Genomic DNA, 21,075 nt, shown 5'->3' on the forward strand with positions numbered 1-21,075 from the left:
GTAGTTCATGTTGGGACACAGGACCATTCTACCTTGTTTGCTTTAGACTACAAAGAAAGTACTCCTAAAAATTCTTAGGGAAAAGTTCCCTGTTCCCCTTTCTTCAGTAAATTCCAATTTACCAGAAATTATAACTACAGGCCAGCAATCTTTGGGATACTGTAAAAATTCCCCCTTTAAAAGAACCTAATATGGACATTTTAATTCCAAAATAAATTTGAGAGGCGATTTTTAAAAATCACATAGCTCCTTTCAATTCCTAGCCCCTTAGTTCATACAAAATATTTAATAAAGATTCAATTTACTTTTCAGCAGTACGTATATCATAAAATATAGGACTTAATTGTGCTAACAGATATTTTATATAGTCACAAAATTCTATAAAATTTGAAAATATCTGTAAACTCTTGAAATTTCATTTATTATTTGAATATACTGCCCCATGAGTTACATTGCCTGCGTTGAGATGGCAATGCATAGAAATTAGTGACAGATGAACTAATTAAAAGTTTGTACTGAGATCTTTGTGAAAATTTTATAGAAAAAAATGCATTAAATATTTAGCAGAAACCACCAAAAGAAGGAAGGTGTTAAAAATAAGTACATCTCTGGAGCATTTTTAATTTTATTTGTAGTATCTGTTAGATTGATAAAATATTTGGAAATAAGTATATGCTCTGCTTTTCCTGATATTCATTTCGTATGTAACAGTGCCATCTGGTGGTTATAGAGTAGTTATTTATAGAACATTTCCTTTTTTAAAGACTAACGTACTTTTATTATACCATAGCAAACTATCACAGCTTTCAATTTCTAGTCTGACAATACTAACAGTATTCTGCATTATTTACTTTTGGAATTCTTTCCTGTAAACATACTCTGTTCAGTTATTTAGCTTGGTGGCTAATCTGTGCTTTATTTTGGCTTTCTTTATATCCATCTCGCTTGGAAATTCCATTGAAAACTCAGAAGTTTAAATCTAAATATTTAACCTGACGCTGACAGACAGTAGAATATTAGTTGTTTATTCTTAGCATGAAGCACATTGCAGGTTAATAGGATGGGGAAAATTTAAGAGCATCATAATAAAGTATGATGCACAATATACAAGCTTATTTTATTTCAAGTAGATTTTTAAATCATTATATAAACCTCATTCAGAATTGAGCAGATCAAATGAGATATATATAAAATGTTTTCTAAACCTTAAATAGCAATAAAAATGTTAGATATTATCATTCAAATGTAAGTTCAAATTATTTTTCCAAGCTAAATTTAAATATCTTGTGTATTATCTTTTACTTTGATTTCTTTGCTTTTATGAAAAATGGAGGTGATTATTGGAATTTTGTATTAAATGTTACTCTAGGTGACCTTGGCTCACAGTTCTGACCTGCAAAGAACCTAGTTGTACACTGTATATTGATCATGAGATTTTAATTTGCATTGATAATCATGTTGAGTGACAACTGTCATTCCATGACATGAACTGTTTGCAGGAAGAGTCTGATTCTTTTCTTTTTATGTGAATTTATGTTAAATTGCAAGTTAATTAAACTCATATTTGTGAACCAAGCATTTACCCAGTATCTCGCTAAGCATTCCAAAAATTCAAAAGAAATTAATTAGGAAGTCTGTGATTTTACTGACCTAAATCTTGTTTCTGTAGTAGTTAGAATTATGTAAAATGATTAAAGGATACTATAGATAATTAGGGGCAGATAGGTGGCGAAGTAGTTAGAGTACCAGGTCTAGAGTCAGGAAGATTCATCTTCCTGAGTTCAAATCTGTCCTCAGAGCTATGTGACCCTGGGCAAGTCACTTAACCCTGTTGGCTTCAGTTCCTGTTCTGTAAAATGAGCTGGAGAAGGAAATGGCAAACTACTGCAATATCTTTGCCAAGAAAACCCCAAGTGGGATCACAAAGAGTTAGACATGACTGAACAACAAAAATAGATAGTTATTACTACCTTGATCCAAATAGAGGTTGTACTCCTAAAATGAGCTTTGAAAATACAACAAAAACTTATGTGATATTATACTAAAAAAATTACTTCGTTTTAAAAACATTTTTGCCATGTAAAAATATACAGCATTATAGTCAATTAAAGGGAAATTTAGGGGGAAAGTTAATATGCCAAACAAATGAGCTTTTTTGTGTGACCAAATTAACTTGTCCTTCCTTATTGCCTTTGTGCCTCCTACCCCAGTGGTGTAAAACTGAAATCAAAATGGGGGCCACCGTTCATAATGATCATGTGTTGATTTAGTTTTAAAATATGAGGTTATCTTTTTCTTCCTGCATTTTTATTTGTTAAATATTTCCCAATTATATTTTAATCTGGTTCAGGCATCACTTGGGAGCTTTTTGGGCAGTGTGCTGTGTGTTTGACACTTTTGTCCTACCCATTCCCTTTTAGGATAGCCACTTAAAGCTTTGAAACCCCACCTTCTCTGTGGGAGATATCTTCCTTGCCTCCTTTCCCCACCTGTTTTTACTCTGTAATGTTAGACCCCATAAAACCCTTTCTGTAGCATTTGAATAGTAATCCAGAAGTTTACAATATTCAAGTGAGAACAAAGGTACAAATTTTTGCGGGACTCTTAGTGATCACCATGTCCTACTATAAACCCCAGTGATGTTTTCTAGTCCCAGTAATTCATGGGTTGGGGGGTGGGGAAGGAGGGAAAGGGTGAGAGACTTGGCAGTGCAGTAACATCCCATTAAGAACTTCTAAGGGGGCTCTCTTACTTTGTGTAGGCACCTCTCATGTGCATACAGGCTATTGGGTAAGCTTCTGGTACTGTTTCTGGATAGAGTTGAAGCTTAAGCTTTCTTTGTGGTATTAAGAAAGCAATTATAAATGATGTTCAGAGTTTATACTAATCAGATTGGGGGGGAGGGGTAAGTGTGGCCTGTATTCAAACCTATAACATAAGTGACAGCTTTCAAATTGAACTTAGTTATCTTGCTCACAAATTGTATAGAATATTTGTAGTTAAATATTTACTGAAGCAAACAGGAAAAGCTTAATTTATCATTTGTTCCAGAGTATCTCTAGTTCTGAACATACTTTGGTGAGTTGGAGGGAGGGGAGAAAGAATAATTAAGGTTGCTGTTTTGACTATCTTGAATTTGGGATTTTATACAAATCATTATTTGGAAATGTTATTTTATCTTTAGATTTTCATATGTTTTTTTCTTGTGTTTTATCTAAAAGAATTACAGAGCTAATGGGATATGAACCAGAGGAACTTTTAGGTCGCTCAATTTATGAATACTACCATGCTTTAGACTCAGATCATCTGACCAAAACTCATCATGATAGTAAGTAAGATTGAACAACTAAAGAATCTTCTAAATATTTTTCTTACTGGAAACTTATTAGGTGGTAAAACATTTATGGATTGGACTTAGGAAACAAACACCAGTTTCACTGTAAACCAAAAAGAAACAAAATTTATTTCGTTTCAAAGGTAAACTGCAATAAAGCATGATTGTGCTCAATGAATCCTAATGAAGTTACTAATCTTTAGACCCAAGACTAGTGTTGGTAATGGGCATAATGTACTTTTGGTAATGAAATCACTCACAAGTGGGATGCAGCATTCATTTATGCATAATTCCACACTATCATTGCAGGGCCACATAGTTCTTAACATTCAGACAAGTTGGTATTTTATGGTAGAGAATAAAAGAGTTAATGGGGTGACTGACGGTAGGGGATATGGGTGTCATAGTAAACAGCCTTGCACTTAACTCCAAAGATTCAAATCTGTGGTTAGGGAGATACCCAGTAGTGTAGGAAGTACAACCCTTACTGTTTGTTATATGGTGAGGTGATATTTATGCCAGTTCTCTTTAGCATCATCCTCTATAGGATACACACACCCCTACCCCCTTTGATCTCTCCCACCCTCATCTTCTACATTAGTCATCTTCTACATTAGTCATTGAGGGAATGCAGTTATTATTGCTTCTTATAATTTTGAGTTGAAAGTTGGGGTGTGATGGCATATAGGGATTGATTTGATTGTGGGAGGGGAAAGGAGTTCTATGATTTTTAAGTGAGCATGTTTTATTTTTCTCCCTATAATTGAAATTTGAAGTGAAATTGCCTCTTAAGGGAAGACATTAAAATGAAACTAAGAGGAAAGTAAAATTTCTCCCCTTTTCCTTGATAGCCATGTTTTCACTTTTGGAAAATAAACTTTGCATAAATTTACTTTTTCATTCCTAGTGTTTACTAAAGGACAAGTCACTACAGGACAATATAGAATGCTTGCCAAACGGGGTGGATATGTCTGGGTTGAAACTCAAGCAACTGTGATTTACAATACTAAAAACTCCCAACCACAATGTATAGTGTGTGTAAATTATGTTGTAAGGTAAGTTTGGTGCATAAATTCATTTGGTTTAGGGGAACTAAATGTAGTACTTTCTATAAAGTCATTTCTATTATGAAACTGTTTGCTTTTTCTTGTAGAAGAGCAACAAACAAAAATAATTTGGGGTTATAAGTATTATATGAATTTATTTCACAAACCTCTATTCTAATTCCCTACCTTTCTCTTGACATAACAGTATTTGAATAGCGTGCCATGTCCTCCAAGTTTCTGTGAAGATGATGCATAATTCTACCCATTTCATTTCATTACAAATGTGTATTGAGTCCATATGCAAGAAACTGCTCAGGGTATAAAGAAAAGCAAAATAGTCTCTGTCCTATGAATTTTCCCAGTTAAATTTCACATAATACTCTTATGTAGATGACATTTTTAACTGTTGAGCTTTTTTGTCTAGCTCAAGCCAAATATGGATTGTTCATCCTTCCTCATAACCTTACTTTTATTTTTGTCCTGAGTCCTCTTCCTTTTTCCTCTATAGTATTTCATATGGTGATCTCATTAGCTCCAATTATCATCTCTGTGTTTCTGATTCTCAAATCTTCTTATCCAGCCTTGAACTTTCTATTGACCTCTCCAGTCTCTTATCTCGTAATTCCCTATTAGATATCTAGAACTGGATGTCAGCTTAAGCTGTCTAAAATTGAACTCATTTTCTTTCCCCTAAAACTTTCCCCTCTTCCAAACTTCCTGTTATTGTCAGGGGCACCACGACCCAGTTCCCCAGGTTTATAATCTAGGTGTCATCCTTAACTTCTCACTATTTCTTACTCCTCCTCCCCCCTCCCTTGCCCCTTCTCCATTCTGTTGCCAAGGCCTGTTGATTTTACCTTTGCACCATGTCTCAAATACTGCCCCCCTTCTCTTCCCTGACACTGCCACCACTCTAGTGCAGGCCCTCATCACCTCATGCCTGCACTACTGTGATAGCCTGCCGGTAGGTCTGCCTGTCTCAAGTCTCCCCACTCCAGTTCATCCTCCATTCAGTATCCAAAGTAATTTTCATCATCAAAGGAGACTGCTTCAAGCTTTGGTGCTCCACCTCCTCAGAACTCTTTGTGGCCTCTGCCCCTCAGATTGGAATGCTGGTGGAGCTATAACTCTTCCAAAAGCCCAGCAAAGAAGACTCAGAGGCCCTGCCAACTCTTCATTTCCCAAAAACTTCATGGATTTCACTCCACCATCGTCATACTCCACCTTCCTCTTTCTGCCCACAGAAAATGATGATCTGTGCTCCCAATAGCCCTATATTCTAAATGGGGAAGATAGAACAAACATACAAGTAAATGCATGAATGTATTACATGGAACCACAAATTGAATAAATACATATAAGAAAATGGAATCTAGGGTTTTCTAGTGAAGATTTTCTGGAGGAAGTAATTTTTAAACTAAAAGAATTTATAATTGTTAAATGATTTGGCCAAGGAAGAATGAGGGTACTGGGTAAAGTAATATGTGAAGGCAAAGAGGTGAAAGTAAGCAAATAATATGCAGTACATAAGAAAGCAAATATAAACCATCTTGGGGAAGAAGGGTTATAGAAAAAGATGGAACACGTGAACTTAAGCAAATTGGTTGGTAGAGTGTGCCGCTAAATGACATTTGCATTTGTCTTCATGTGGCATTGATGTAATGTATCAAAGGATTGCTAAAATCCAACTCTCCCATTATGTTTTAACTGGTTAATTGAAAAAGTGGCATTTATTTTCTTAAAATTGCAAAACTGACTCAGATCTTTGTCCCTGGCATAAATGTTATAATTCTTATATTTCTGTAAATCCTTAATCTTGTCTATTAATTATCATTACATAGAGGGAAAAAGCCATATCTATTTAATGTATATTTGACCAACCCAACAAACTGGCACTCAGCAAATCATTTTAATGATAGTGTACTTATGGAAAGATTGTTAAACTCAGTAGTTCTTGGGGATTCAGTTATCATCTATAGCTAATGATTCTCAGATCTGTTTATCCAACCTTAACCTCTCTCTTAAACCTTAGTCTCCAATCTCCAACTACCCATTGAACATCTTAAACTGAATGTCTTGTAAATATCTTCAGCTCTACATGTCCAAAACTGAACTCATTATCTTTCTTTTCAAACCTTCCCTACTTCTGAAATTTTATATATTATTCTGAGGCCATCACCATCTAACTCCTCACTCTCTCAGTACCGTCCCCCCCACCCTATATCTAATCTATTTCCAAAGTCCTGTCAATTTTCCCTTCATACCATCCCTTGCATATGCCCCCTTTTTTCCCCCTGATACTACCACCACCCTGGTGTAGCCCCTTATCACTTCATATCTCAACTAGTATCCTAGCCTGCTGGTCAGGCTGTACCACAAGCCTCTTTTCCACTCCAGTCCATCCTCTACTCAGTTGCCAAATTGATCTTCCTAAAGCTCAAGTCTGATCTTATCTTACCCACCTCACCTCCCCAATTCAGTCAACTCCAGTGGACTCCCTGTTATCTCCAGGATCAAATAAATCTTCAAAACCCTTTACATCCTCTCCTCTTTTACCTTTCTGGTCATCCTCCCATATCTTCCTCATTTCTACCTCCTCACTTCCCTGACTTTTTTCAGTTTACAATTAAAATCCCGTCTCCTACAAAAAGCCTTTCCTAATTCCCCATTAACACTTAATGCCTTCTCTTTATTGATCATCTCCAATTTATGCTGCATTTCATCTTTGTACATAATTGTTTTCATGTTGTCTCACTATTAAACTGTGAGCCTCTTGAGAACAGGGACTGTTTTTGTATTCTCGATACTTAACATAGTTCTTGGCTCATAGTGGACATTTAACAAATGCCTAATGACTATCTGATAAGGTCTGAAGATTTTGTTTTACTCAGTCTATTTGAGAGTAGATACAATTTATAAAACTAGTATGTCATTTGAGTTTTTGAGCCTAAGTAATATATGCTATACAGATTAAGCTGTGAAAGTAAAACTGAATAACTTTCCTTTTTCATAAAATGTGTTATTAGTAGATTTTAAGAAAGAATGCCAATCTGATGGTTTTACTTACAGTATCAAATGCTTATTTAAAGCTTACTAATATCTCTTTACCTTTGTCATAGTGGAATTGTTCAGCACGACTTGATTTTCTCCCTTGGACAAACAGAATGTATGCTAAAACCAGTGGAAGCAGTTGATATGAAAATAACTCAGTTGTTGACCAAGGTTGAAACAGAAGATACCAGCAGCCTTTTTGATAAACTTAAGAAGGAACCAGATGCTTTAACTTTATTAGCCCCAGCTGCTGGAGATACTATCATATCTTTGGACTTTGACAATAATGGTGGGTAGATATTTAATAATGTACTTACCGCTAAAGTAATCCATGTAGTAAAGAGTGAGCTATATCTAGTTTTAGTTATCATCCTTTATTGAACCAGGTGCTTAAAGACAGTTGCTTCAGACTAATTTTATATACAAATACGTGTGAAAATAGATAGACATGAGTATGAAATGTGTCATTTCTCTGTTGGAACCATTGGAGCAAAGAGCTAGCTCAGCAGAATTTCATGCTGGTGTAACCACTTGTAGTGTTTTTTCATTTTACTGTTTTTATTTTGTGAGCCTTAGCTTCCTTCATAAATTTGCTTGTCTCTCTGCTACTCTTGTTTCCAAGCATTTCCATTTCTGTTAACATTGCAATTATGCTTCAGTGTGTTCTTACTCATATAATGTTTGATGTGCTTTGCTTAATTGGGTATCCTGCTCTCATTTAATTTTTGAGCTTGAGCAGTTTAATACAATTGCATCACAACAAGTATTGTTTCATTAAAGGCTAAAAAAAAAACCGCACTGTTGCACGTATCCTCAGGCTCTGCAAATAAAAGCATTTCCAAACCAGAGTTTAGAAGTACAGAGTATGGACAAAAAACTTTTTTCAGTGATATATCCAATTAGTAATTACTTTGAATAGCATATTAAAATATTAAGAATAATATACTTAAGTATATCTGTATCCCATAACTTTTGTAGACTTTTCTCTTAAAAAGTTCATAGTACAGTTTTTGCTGTTTGATAAAATCAAGTATTCAGTATACAGGGACATATGCTTTTAATTTAATGAGGTTATAAAGATATCCTACAGATTAATTTTTCCTTACCACTATTCCATAAACAGATGAGCAACAACTTGAAGTTCCATTATACAATGATGTCATGCTCCCCTCATCTAGTGAGAAATTACAGAATATAAATTTGGCAATGTCTCCACTGCCCACCTCTGAAACTACAAAACCGCTTCGTAGCAATGCTGACCCTGCACTCAATCAAGAAGTTGCACTGAAATTAGAGCCAAATCAAGAGCCACTGGAACTTTCTTTTACCATGCCTCAAATACAGGATCGTCCAGCTAGTCCTTCTGATGCAAGCACTAGACAAAGTTCACCTGAGGTCGGTATCTTACACTAGAATGGAATATTTTTGTTTTCTTTCAAAACTAAATTTTTTCTATATAAGAAATTCTAGAAATTTGATTCAAATTTTATTTTCAGCTCAAGCACTTAAGTGTTATGACATGGAATACTTATGTTCCTAAAAGGAGATAAATATGCAAACATAAATGATCAACAAGATAATTTTAAGAGGAAGATAGCACCAAGTAGAGCAGTCAGGAACTAAGTATTTTGAGAAGTAGAAGTAAGAGTGTTTTTCAGATATTGGTGGGGAGGGCAAAGATGAAATTAGTGAAACACCCTATGCATTACTTAAAATGTACAGTTCATGATAATATAAAATAAGTTTGGGAAAAAAAGTTGGAACTAAATTCTACAAGACCAGGTTGAGAATTCTGTACTTTTATCATAGAGGCAACAGACTGGAAGGCACTGAAGAATTTTGAGTAGAAAAGTAGCAGAGGCAGAGCTCTATCTTAGCAATATTAAATTGGCAGCTTTGTGGAGAGGATTGAAAAAGGTAAAACTGAAAGCACGGAAGCAATTAGGAGGTTATTAAAACTGTCTGGAAGAAAGGTAATGAGGACCTGAACTGGAGTATTGGCAGTGTAAGAGGTGGGAAGGTGATAGGTGACAAGACACACAGAAGTTGAAGGAACAAGATTTGACAAATTGGATATTGGAGATGAGTGAAAGTTTTCCCCTGACTCCTGGATTGTCAATCTAAGTGAAAAAAAAAATTTTTTTCTAGTGGTGCCCTCAACAAAAATAGGGACATTTGGAGGAGAGTGGGATTTGGTAGGAAAAATGATGTTTTGTTTTGGACTATTGAATTTATGATAGGTCTAGGATGAACTGTTCAGCAGAAAGATGATGATGCAAAACTATGTTCAGAAGGGAGAAAAGGCTATGGGATAAAGCCTTGGTCAACACCCCCACTTAGAAGGTAGATAATGACACGAAAAATGACCTATAAGGGAAGGTGGGAGATGGTAAGAAGTAGTGTTATGGTGGTCAGCAGAAAAGAGCTTATCTTTTGTTTGTTTTTCAAATTTTAATTGAGACTTCTGTACAAAATGACTAATGTGGAAATATTTTACATAATTGCACATAAATAACCTATATCCATTTGCTTACTGTCTTGGGAAGAGAGGGATAGAATTTGGAACTCAAAACCTAAAATAAAAATGTCAATACAAAAAAAAGATTATATCCAGGAAGAGGGGTGTGGTCAGTAATTTCAAGAGCTTCAGAGAGCTCAGGTTGGAACAAAGGCATGTTTTTGAATTTTGTTTTAGGTGTGTTGAGTTTGAAATGATGATGGGACATCCACATGGTCTGAGGAAAGACCATTGGATTTAGTGATTAAGATCACTGGATAATTTTAGCAGTAGAGTAGTAGAGCAGATGTTTAACCTTTGTTAGAGTAGTAGGGTCAGAAGTCAGATAACAAAAGGGTTGAAAAACGGTGAAGTAGAGGTCTTTTTTGTTTTGTCCTAGGAATTTAGATATGAAAAGGTAAAGGGAGAAGAGTGGTAGCTTTAGTTGATAAACTTCAGTAGAGTGGTAGGGTCAGAAACCAGATAAGGGGTTGAGAAAGAAAGGAAGTGGAGTTATGTGTAGGTTTTTTTTTTTCTAGGAATTTAGATATGAAAAGGAGAAAAGAGAAGACTGGTAGCTTGAAGGGACAGTAATAGTATCTAGTGAAAGTTTTTTAAGGAAGAGAGGAAATCTGAACCATTACTAAGCCCCTACCATTCGCAATGTACCATTCGAGGCTCTTAGATACAAAGATGAAATGATACATTTCTCCCAGCCTAGGAACTTGTAATTCTAAGAAATTAGGGTGGAATCAGGTTTCTTAAAGCATGTCCTACCTTATCATTATTTTATGTTCCAGGACAATTAGCCAGTCAGGAATACGCAGCAGAATTAGGTGTGATGCCAGAAGTTAACAATAAGACAACCTGTATATAGTTTGGCAGTACTACATCACACAAATCTTGACTTTAGACACACTGAAAAAACTGTGATATGTGTATGTGCCCAACTCATCACTTTTTTGGCCATCCATTTATCAGCCAGCGTTACAAGTTTATCATTATTTAACTGGTCTAAACACATGATAATATCAAGTCTTCTGGGCTTGGCTAGGTTCTGAAGGACAATTGGGCACTATTTTACTATCTCCAGAACTGAAAGGATAAACTTGCTCACCATATAAACTTACTGACTTCTCTTATCTATCAGTGAAAGCCTCACCAAAGAAATGGATATAAAATTGTATGTTCTTCAAGAAATATTTTGCATACATTTTAAAATCTGACAAAATTTGGAGATAGGGGAGAATAATAAGTATAATTCATTTAATTTATTTTTACAGCCTAGCAGTTCCAGTGAATATTGTTTTGATGTGGATAATGATATGGCCAATGAATTCAAGTTGGAATTAGTGGAGAAACTTTTCGCAGAAGACACAGAAGCAAAGAATCCTTTTTCTACTCAGGTATGTAATTTTTTTTTTTTAGTTTTGGGGTAAATGATATTTCCCAAAATACCTTTCTGTATATTCATTCAGTATGAATTAAGAGTCAATTCTCATTCTGTCTGCTGCATGTACATGACAGAACTAGGAAATTTCAAGACTTTTTCTTTTCCATATTGTTTAAGTGACTAGTTATGGTATACTTTTGGTAATGTTTTAAAAGTACAGACAATTATTATACTAGTGTTACCAATTGAAAACTTTGTTCTCGTGGCAAAATATCTTGTGTATGTTTTTTTTTTTTAAGGACACTGATTTAGACTTGGAAATGTTAGCTCCTTACATCCCAATGGATGATGACTTTCAATTGCGTTCCTTTGATCAACTTTCACCATTAGAAAATACTTCTACAAGTTCTCAAAGTGTGAGCACCGCTAACATTTTTCAGCAATCTCAAACACAAGAACACACCACCAGCGATGAAGTTAAAACAGTGAAGACAGAAGGTACAAATGACAATAAAGTATTGATAGCATCTCCGTATTCTGTTTACGTAATTAATGAAACTGCCAGTGCCCCAGCATCACCATATGATGGGAATCGAAGTCGGACAGTCTCTCCTGACAGAGCTGGAAAAGGAATGATGATAGAACAAATGGAGAAGTCTCATCCAAGAAGTCCTAATCTGTTGTCTGTTGCTTTGAGTCAAAGGTATTAATACTCTTTACATAAAAAATCTTTAATTTGTTATTGAGAAAAATTGAGACTTTTATAATAGCATCATATTGTATTTCAAAATAATTTTGTTGAAATTTAAAGCAAGTACATGTAAAACTGCTTTCCTAAATCTGTTCTTGCTTTTTTTGTCTTTTTAACTTCATTGTCATTTTCTTTGAAATAAATATTGGACAGTTAGGACACCTCCACTATCTAGTTCCTTAGGGTGTCAGTATTATTTTCAGAGCTCATGTGTATAGCTACACCAAGAATTTGTTCTTAATTTGCACTTCCTACAATTATTATGTAACTACCCTAGCTGTTACTAACTTCTGGATATCCTAGCCCCTAGGGTTCTTCTTTAACTCACTAGAAAAGTATTTTATTCTTATTCCCAGTGTACTTCAATCATGGCTCTCAACTTACCCTAGCTATACTGACTTTATTCTCTTTGTATCAACAGGCTTTCTCCCTATTCTACTTCATTATGTATTCAACTGTTTTTGAGGTTCCTGATCTGCTGCTCAATCTTTATTGAAACTCTTAACATTAAATTCCCTCATCATCCTTCCCCTCTTATTTTTCTTTGAGTTTGGCAACAAGAAGAAATAAGATGTATATCTTGTATGTATATCTCTTTTTAAAATTTGTGACATACTATTTAACTTGAAACAAGCGGACCATTAACTAAAATGTGTATATATGTTGTGTGGTTTTCATCTTGTTGATGCTTCAGTTTCTTTTTTCTGTTTCACTTACTTATGAATTACAAGGGTACTTCTTTTCAATGCAAATGTTTAGTATTTCAGCAACACTGTGCCTTAAAGAGATTTATTAGGGATAAGCTACGTATCTAAATTCTATTCATAGTATTTTTTCTATGTTCTAAACTGACTTAAACATATGAAGCATAACATTTGTAAGTTAGAAACTTCTCTTTAGAAATTTTCATTTTAATGAGATCAAAGATAAAATTGAGGACTCTAGGTTACATCCAAAGTGACTATATTTTCAATCAGCTATGATAGAGACAATAGGTGGGAACTATTGCCCTATTTAACATGGTTTTGCCACCTCTTCCTTTTTTCTCTTAACTCTCTTGGTTTCTTTGATACTACAGTTTACTATATCTCTTCCTCCCTCTGTCTTCCAGTAAGTATTTAAGTGTGCCTATGTGTCAGCCACTATTCTGAGTGTTAGGGATTCAAGTTAATGAATAAAACCATCTCTACTTGGAAGAAACAACGTATGTTACACACACATATACATATAAAGAAAATAAATATAAAATTGTTTGAAGAAGACAATAGTAAGGGTATCAGGAAAATCATTATGTAGAAGATAATGTATAAGTTGTATCTTGAAGGAAGAGAGGATTATTTGAGGCAGAAGTGAGGAGAGTGTATTGGAAGCGTGGGGAAGTAGTCCATGCAAAGGTATTGGTCCATGCAAAGATGGAATGGAGTGTCATGTGTAAGAATCAGAGCAAGCCAGTTTGGCTGTGTTGCCAAGTGCAAGAGGAAGATTAATGTACAGTGAGGTTGGGAAGATAAGTTGGGGCAAAGTTTTGAAGGGCTTTAAAAACTAAACAGAAGTTTATGTTGAATCCTAGAGGAAATAGAGAGCAGCCACTGAAGGTAATAGAGTAGGAGAGCTGACATGGCTATCTCTGTGTTTAAGGAAAATCACTTTGGCAGAAGTGTGGAATATGAACTGAAATAGGGAGAGAAACCTCCCCTCCTGAGCTCTCTTCCTCAAATCCCAGACCTCAAGTTTTAAAAGGGAAATAAAAACCCTTGTTGCAAATATACATAATTGGGTAAAACAAATTCCCATGTTGGTTGTATCCAGAAATGTATTTTTCATTCTGTACCTTGGCTCCATCATCTGTCTGTCTGAATTCATTACCTTTCCTCAGAAACCTACTATCTTCTTAAATTCCATTCCTTTATTAAAGACATCACTATCGTTCCATTCATCCTGGCCTTGACAATTCAGTAAACATTGGAAAATGCTTGAACCCTTGGTTTTATCTTTAATTCTTCTCTTAGGCCATTCACAAGTCCTGTTGATCTTAGCTCAAATTTGTCCTCTTCTATACTGCTTTCCACTATGCTAATTCAGGTTCTTATCACCTCTCAAACTACTGTAATGGCTTCCTAATCATTCTCCCTGTACCCAGAACTTCTGTTCCAGACTTCATAATATCCTTCATACTGTCTTTGTAATGCATAGCTTTGATCACATCACTCCTTTCCCTTGTTTAAAAAAAAAAAAAATCAACATCTCCCCTTTGCCAGCTGAATAGAAGTACAAACTCTCTCTTCCAAGGTATTCAAGGCCCATCATGGTTTAGCTATAATTTACTTGTTTTACTATTTTCTTGGATCACCCATCATCGTATTCATATTTTTTCTTCTATTACTATGTATTTGTTCTAGCCATAGAGGTGAACAAAAATTCAATTTCCCAATTCTAATTAAAAGTTTCCCTTCTTTCAAGGACCAACTTACATGATACTTACTCCTCAACCATCTCTAGGATATAAAAAAGAAGCACTGAGAACCAAACTGTTGTCAAGCCTTGAAATTGTTGTGCATTATTTTGTCAGCTTTTATGTCTTCAACTTTTACTTTAGATAGTATTTCGGAAGTAATGTACAGTACTTAATTTTGTCTGCAGCTACATGATAGTCCAGGATCACCTCAACTACCTTTCTGTATATTAGGTATGCACTAAAAGTCCATTCTCACATGGAATGTCTGCTGCATGTACAAAACTGCTGAATTGCGAGTGGTTAAAGATACACAGGACAAAAAACAGTGTTATTCTAGGACCTTGTTCATTCATCAAGAATTTGTGTAATTTTTAGTACTTGATAGGTGTTTACAAGAAAGTGATTTTGGGTCTTTTTAAATTTTTTTAATTAAGCTGTGGGGTGGCGGGGATCAGCCCCATGCAGTGATGAGAACTTGTAAGCTGTAGCTTTATTTAAAGACAATCACATAAGGCCAAGAAAAATGTAATATTTTTAAAACTTGGGCTTACAGCTGTGGTGAGATAGAAGAATCACCTTGCTTACCTACAGGTACTTTATCCTGAAATCTGTATTCTCTTGAATGTAACTTGGAACCAAGAAATAAGTGCTACATACCAAAGTAATACTGGAGGCAACCCTTTGAAAGCTCTCCATTCAAAATAATTGCTAAAAAAAGTTTCAGTACTTCAGTAATATAAACTTGACATTCCAGATAAATGAGGCTTGCTAATAATTTAAAGTTGTTTATAGCCTATTCAAATTAGAATGATTTTATTTTCTCTTCAGAACTACTGCTATAGATGAGGAGCTTAATCCAAAGATATTAGCTTTGCAGAATTCTCAGAGAAAAAGGAAAATGGAACATGAAGGTTCACTTTTTCAAGCAGTAGGAATTGTAAGTGTTGGTTTGTGTATATATACTTCTCTACCTGACAGATTTTCTGAACTATGTAATAATTTATTTCTTTTTCCAAATATTGAAGGTTTATCCAAATTTGAGAATATACTTATTGTGGTCTTCTGTTTTCCAAAGCCTTTCATTTGTTGATATAAGGAACAGAAGTACTAGTTGAATAAATCAATGAATATAGCTGTCATTTAAATATATGCTAATAAATTTTGTTTGAAATCATTTTCTACAGATTGATTTTTGCATAGTTGGCAGTTAGTCCTTTGGTTATAGAAATAACTATCTCTTCAACACAATGGCATATTGTTAAAAAGAATGGGTAAGGATTTAGCATAGTCTAGCAGATGGTATCCTGATATATTGTTGGTTTAGGAGTGATTTCCTAGCTTTCTCTGTAAAGATTTCATTGAGTGGAATTTCAGTTATCTTCCTATTTTTAGGGATCATTACATCAGCAACCAGATGATCCTGGAGCTACTATATCTCTTTCTTGGAAACGTGTAAAAGGATGCAAATCTAATGAACAGAATGGAGCAGAGCAAAAGACAGTCATCTTAATACCCTCTGGTTAGTTTTCTCTGTTTTTCCTCATAGCATCACATGAAACAAGTAACTAAAACAAGTTTGAGAAAAATGAGGTATGATTAAATTAATCATTTGTAGTAATGGAGGTGAACAAGGTAAAATAGCTTTGAAAATTTATATTTATCTTCAACATGTCTGAGCTTCTGGAGTTAATGTCGAAGAAAATTATGGAGGCAAATTGTGCATATTCAACCCAAAGTAAAACGGGAACTATTCATTTTGCCCTTATATTTGTAAAATTTGAGCAGGAAGGAATCTTAAAGATTATATAACCCGTTTGTAAAACATTTTATGAAGATTGGTTAAAGGAACTGGTCATGTTTAACCAAAAAGAGAAGACCCAAAAGACATTAGTTTTAAATATTAGGCTTATTTTTTTATTTATTATTTTATTATTAAATATTGGAAGGATTAGATGCTTTGTTTTACTTGGGCCCAGTGAACTGAATCAGGAGTAAATAGGTAGGAGTTTCAAGGAGGAAGATTTAAGCTTGATTAAGAAAAATCTTCCTAACAGAGCCACCCAAAAGTGTGATAGGTGCAGGGGGGGGGCGCGGGATGGGGAGAGGAAGATTCCCCCTCCTTGGAGGTTTCTAAGCCGAAGCTAGCTGACCACCTGTTCGATATGTATAGTCGAAACTTCTTTAGTCTGTGAGTTAGATTAGATGATTCTTAAGGTCCCTTCCAGTTCTTAGATTCTGTCATTCTTTAAATGAGAACACTGAGCCCAGAAAATAAATGACAATCCTAAAGTTAGATAGGCTTAGCAGAGCCTAGAATAAAATCCATATTGGCTAATTCTAAAACTGTAGTATTTTTCCAATATTTTTGTTGCCATTCTTCCTCTTTATTTGATTCCTCCCTGCCTAAGCAAGTAGAATAACACCTAGGTGCTTAAACATTGCCCTTTTTTTCCCTTTTCAGTATATTGACAATCAACTGCTGCCTCAGATTTATACAAATTACCTACTTTGAGTATCTAAGGTTTTCCTGATGGTCTTTGGGTAGTATTCTACACCTCTACATGTTAAAGAAAATGCGAATATGGATGGCTGCAAAACTAGTTATCAGACGAGGTTCTGTCAGTTTGTTACGCAGCTTTGTAACATATCTGCTTTTCTAAGAGATGTTTCTTTTTCTTTAGATTTAGTAAGTAGACTCCTGGGCCCATCAATGGATGAAAGTGGACTACCACAGCTCACCAGTTATGATTGTGAAGTTAATGTTCCTATACAAGGAAATAGAAACCTGCTGCAAGGTGAAGAATTACAGAGAGCTTTGGATCAACTTAACTGAGCTTTTCACAATACTCATTCCTTTTGGACAGTGGTGAATCATCACCTAAAGCAGTCTATTTATATTTTCTATATCTGATTTTAGAAGCCTGGCTACAATACTGCACAAATTCAGTTAGTTCAGTTTTGGTCCCCTTTCTACTTTATTTACTTTAATGGTCTTTTTAGTATGTTCTTTAATGGATCAGAAACAGTGCGTTTTTATAATTCTTTGGTATTTAAACCATATAGTACACTATCGTAGCAATGTTAAAATATGCACCTTTTTATTTATTTATTTTTGGCTAGGGAATTTGTCCCTTGTTGAATTCTTATTAATGAAATGCCAGTATAGTTAAACTGGCAGTAGCTTTCATCATGATCATAGGCAGTTGAAAAATTTTTACGGTTTTACTCAATTTTTTCATAAACAATAATGCTTTTATCAGCAGTAAGTCGTAGCCACAATCGCACAATATATTTTCTTAAAAAAAAAAAAAATACCAGCAGTTCCTCATGCAATATATTCTGCATTTATAAGACTAGTTTTTAAGAAAATTTTGTTTGCCTATGAAGTTGTTAAATCTGGAGTATGTCATTGTTGGTCATATAATAATGGTTCTTAAATGCTGTATGGTTTATGATTAAAATGAGTGAAGCTATTTACATTGTATAGAAAAACAGGGGTTTTATCTCAAAGATCTCGCAGCATTTATTTGGATAAATTCTCTTAATTTAGAGAGATTTAACATTTCTGTAGTCACTGCCAGTTCAAAAGACAACAAAACCCTACCTGTAGTTGTGCAAGTTTATGCTAATATTGTGTAACAGATATTAAATCTAAATGTTCTGCTTACCCTGTGTGGTATAGGTGATATTTTGAGCAGATTGTATAAATAAATAATAAATCATGCGTTGTTAGCAAAGTTGCTCAATATTTGACGTTTTGGTTTCATGCACTTTGTCGCTATTAACATCTTCATGTTTTTATATAGATTTCAATAACTGAATATATTTTTAGAAACCTTATTTTAGGAATATATAGTTGTCACATTAAACATCTTGTTTTTCTATGGGTATTGTACAAATTTTTCATTTCCTTATTCTTTTTGTTGTTTGTGGTTGGATCTAACACTAACTGTATTGTTTTGTTACATCAATAAACATTTTATGTGGACCAGGCCCTCTAAGAATTGTTTCATCAGCAAACAGTATTTGAATCCTAATGTAGCCACACCTTTTAAAATTGTTCACTTGCCTTCAAGTATTTTGCAAAATTTAAATTTGTCTTGACTATTTCTACTGTTAAAGTTATCTCTTATTGTATTATCATCTTAAGTAATATTTTGTGAAATCCGTGTCATGTTGAGTAATATTAAGCCCTATTATCCTATCATAAAGGGATGTGTTTTAGGGAATATTTGTTTAGGTATTTTAAAAATTATAAATATTAAAATGATACAATGTCAGTACTTTGGCTGGGGTGAGTCAATAAGAAATAATGGATATTGTATATATTAATAAACAACTAAAAGGGACATTTGTGATTATCTAATCCACGGATCCTTAACCTCTGAACCTTTTCATATTTTAATAACTTTCAATATAATTGGTTTCTTTTGTATTTTTTTCATGTAAAACTTTATTCTGAAAATGGTTTCATAGGCTTCACCTGACTGCCAAGGTGGGAGGTCCGTTCATGACACATAAAAAGGTTAACTCCTGTTCTGGTCCAGTAAATGAGGAAACTAAGCTCTACAGTGGTTATTACTTGCCTAAGACCACACTGTTAGTGATGGGCAAAAACCCAGTGTCTCTTACTCCAAATCTTGTGCTTTCTTAACTATACAACTTGTACGTGCAGCACAGCCTGGACTAGAAACCAGATCTCCTGACGTAAAGTCTAAAGTCTAGTGATTATGTGCCTTATGGAAAAATAAGGTATTCGGTGCCAAAGGTATCAAGTCCCTTACTTCAGGTTATTAAACCTAATGAATTGAGTCATAGATAAAAATGATGTCAAAATAATTGTTTGATCCATACTCTAAAAGGAAAATAAAAAGTGATAGATTTTATCTATCAGAATAGTTTCTTGATACAGCCTATTTTGAAGAACATTTTAACTTTGATTGGATATAATTTTTATAAACTTCAATGGGCCTTTGAATAATTAATAATTTTGATAAGCAAAATATATCAAGTTATCTTGGTGTGGGTATTAAGTGACATGAATTGCCAACCCTTCCTTGCAGACATTGCTATGGCCCAAAATACAAAAAAAATTCATCTTAAAGCTGAGCTTTGAGTGATTGATCAGCCTTTCTGAGTTTAGGTGGTCTTCAGATGATAAAGCCATAGTGTCTTGCCAGCCCATTTTAAAGCTTTTCCACCTTGGTAGACCTGAAGATCTTGTGCCTTAGAGAATCCAAGGTCACTTACGTTAAATGAAGCAATAAAGTGAGACTCTCCTTGGAACAAACAAGATCTGGGAACTGAAACGGACTCAATTTAGGAATAAGATTTACTGGATCTAATAAATTGTCAAAAGGATAAGTGGAAGCAAAATTATATTTAGCATTTTCAGTTCATGTGGGAATGAAATAAGACCTGATATTGAAGATTATAACTAGAAACATAAATGGAGGTGTTAGACTTGGAGCCAGGAAGGCCTGAGTTCAAATAAAACCTCAGACAGTAGCTATGGGAAAAAGTATTATTATATTGTTGGGGAAAAATTATTATACTGTTTAAATACAGCCTCGTGATTAAAGGTTGTCAACATCCAGAATGTCACTTGACCCTAGTAACTCTGGGAATGCCAGAGATAGCTACAAGGTATTTCTGATTCCCCCAGGTCCCAGATCCACCTAAAGCATTCTTGTTTTCAGTTACCACATCCAGGAACTCCAGAAGGGTTTACCCCAAGCTTCTGTTTGGGTTACAATTACATCTAAGACTACCTTATTTTCAGGCTACCCTCTTGACAATATTGCTTAACTGCTTTTGTGGGGCTCATGGGTTTCTGGGTGGGAAACCTTTATCAAAATTCTACACAATGTAAGTCTTTCAGAATCTGAGTAGAGAGGCAACTTGCTTTCCTGGTCACTCTTCTCTGCCAAGTGACCTGACAAATTTCTCTAAAACATAATTCAAATTTTTGGGTCTGTTCTCATGAGCAGTAGACACTGGGCCAGTCACATAACCTTTCAGCCTTAGTTTCCTCATCTGTAAATGGAAATAGCATCTATCCCAAGGGGTCCTGAGGATAAAATAAGATAATAATGAGATAAAAGTGTTTTCCAAACCTTAAAAGTGTTAGTATATTAAAATATAGAGCTAAGATAAAATGCAATCACGGTAGAAAGAATTGAGGGTCTGAGTTTCGAAGTTTTGCTTGTTCCTTAAGTTTACTGTTACCTTAAAAAAGCTAGCCAATACTAATCTTTCACAAAGAAAGTATAAAGTTGTGTTTTATGAAATCTTATATGGGCCACTCTTACTAAAAGCACCCTCATGACCCTTGAGCCTTTTCATATGGCCTGTTCTGGAACCCTTCTGGAATGTGAGCTAGAACTTTCGTGATTTTTCCATTTGTATCCCCAGTGCTTAGTACAGTACTTTGCCTATAGTAAGTGCCTAATAAATACTTTTTTCACAGTTTTCACACTGAAAGTGTTTGCTTGTAAATTAGTATTCAAATATTAAATTAACATGTTTGGAAAAACACAGGAAAGGGA

At 34.6% G+C, this 21,075-nt stretch overlaps 1 protein-coding gene across 3 annotated transcripts in view; it reads left to right on the forward strand.

The window, feature by feature from the left end:
- Positions 1-18,807, forward strand: part of HIF1A (hypoxia inducible factor 1 subunit alpha) — a 50,530-nt gene extending 31,723 nt beyond the window's left edge. For all 3 annotated transcript variants that reach the window (XM_072629401.1, XM_072629400.1, XM_072629399.1), the window contains exons 7-15: positions 3,222-3,328; positions 4,242-4,389; positions 7,500-7,720; positions 8,555-8,826; positions 11,212-11,334; positions 11,621-12,024; positions 15,356-15,464; positions 15,920-16,046; positions 17,209-18,807. In XM_072629401.1, the coding sequence (XP_072485502.1) occupies positions 3,222-3,328; positions 4,242-4,389; positions 7,500-7,720; positions 8,555-8,826; positions 11,212-11,334; positions 11,621-12,024; positions 15,356-15,464; positions 15,920-16,046; positions 17,209-17,360 (1,663 nt within the window). In that variant the 3' untranslated portion in view covers positions 17,361-18,807. The remainder of the gene's footprint in view (positions 1-3,221; positions 3,329-4,241; positions 4,390-7,499; positions 7,721-8,554; positions 8,827-11,211; positions 11,335-11,620; positions 12,025-15,355; positions 15,465-15,919; positions 16,047-17,208) is intronic.
- Positions 18,808-21,075: the final 2,268 nt, after the last annotated feature.

This window comes from Notamacropus eugenii, chromosome 1 (assembly GCF_028372415.1).
Source record: "Notamacropus eugenii isolate mMacEug1 chromosome 1, mMacEug1.pri_v2, whole genome shotgun sequence".
In the NCBI taxonomy this organism is placed as follows: Eukaryota; Metazoa; Chordata; class Mammalia; order Diprotodontia; family Macropodidae; genus Notamacropus; species Notamacropus eugenii.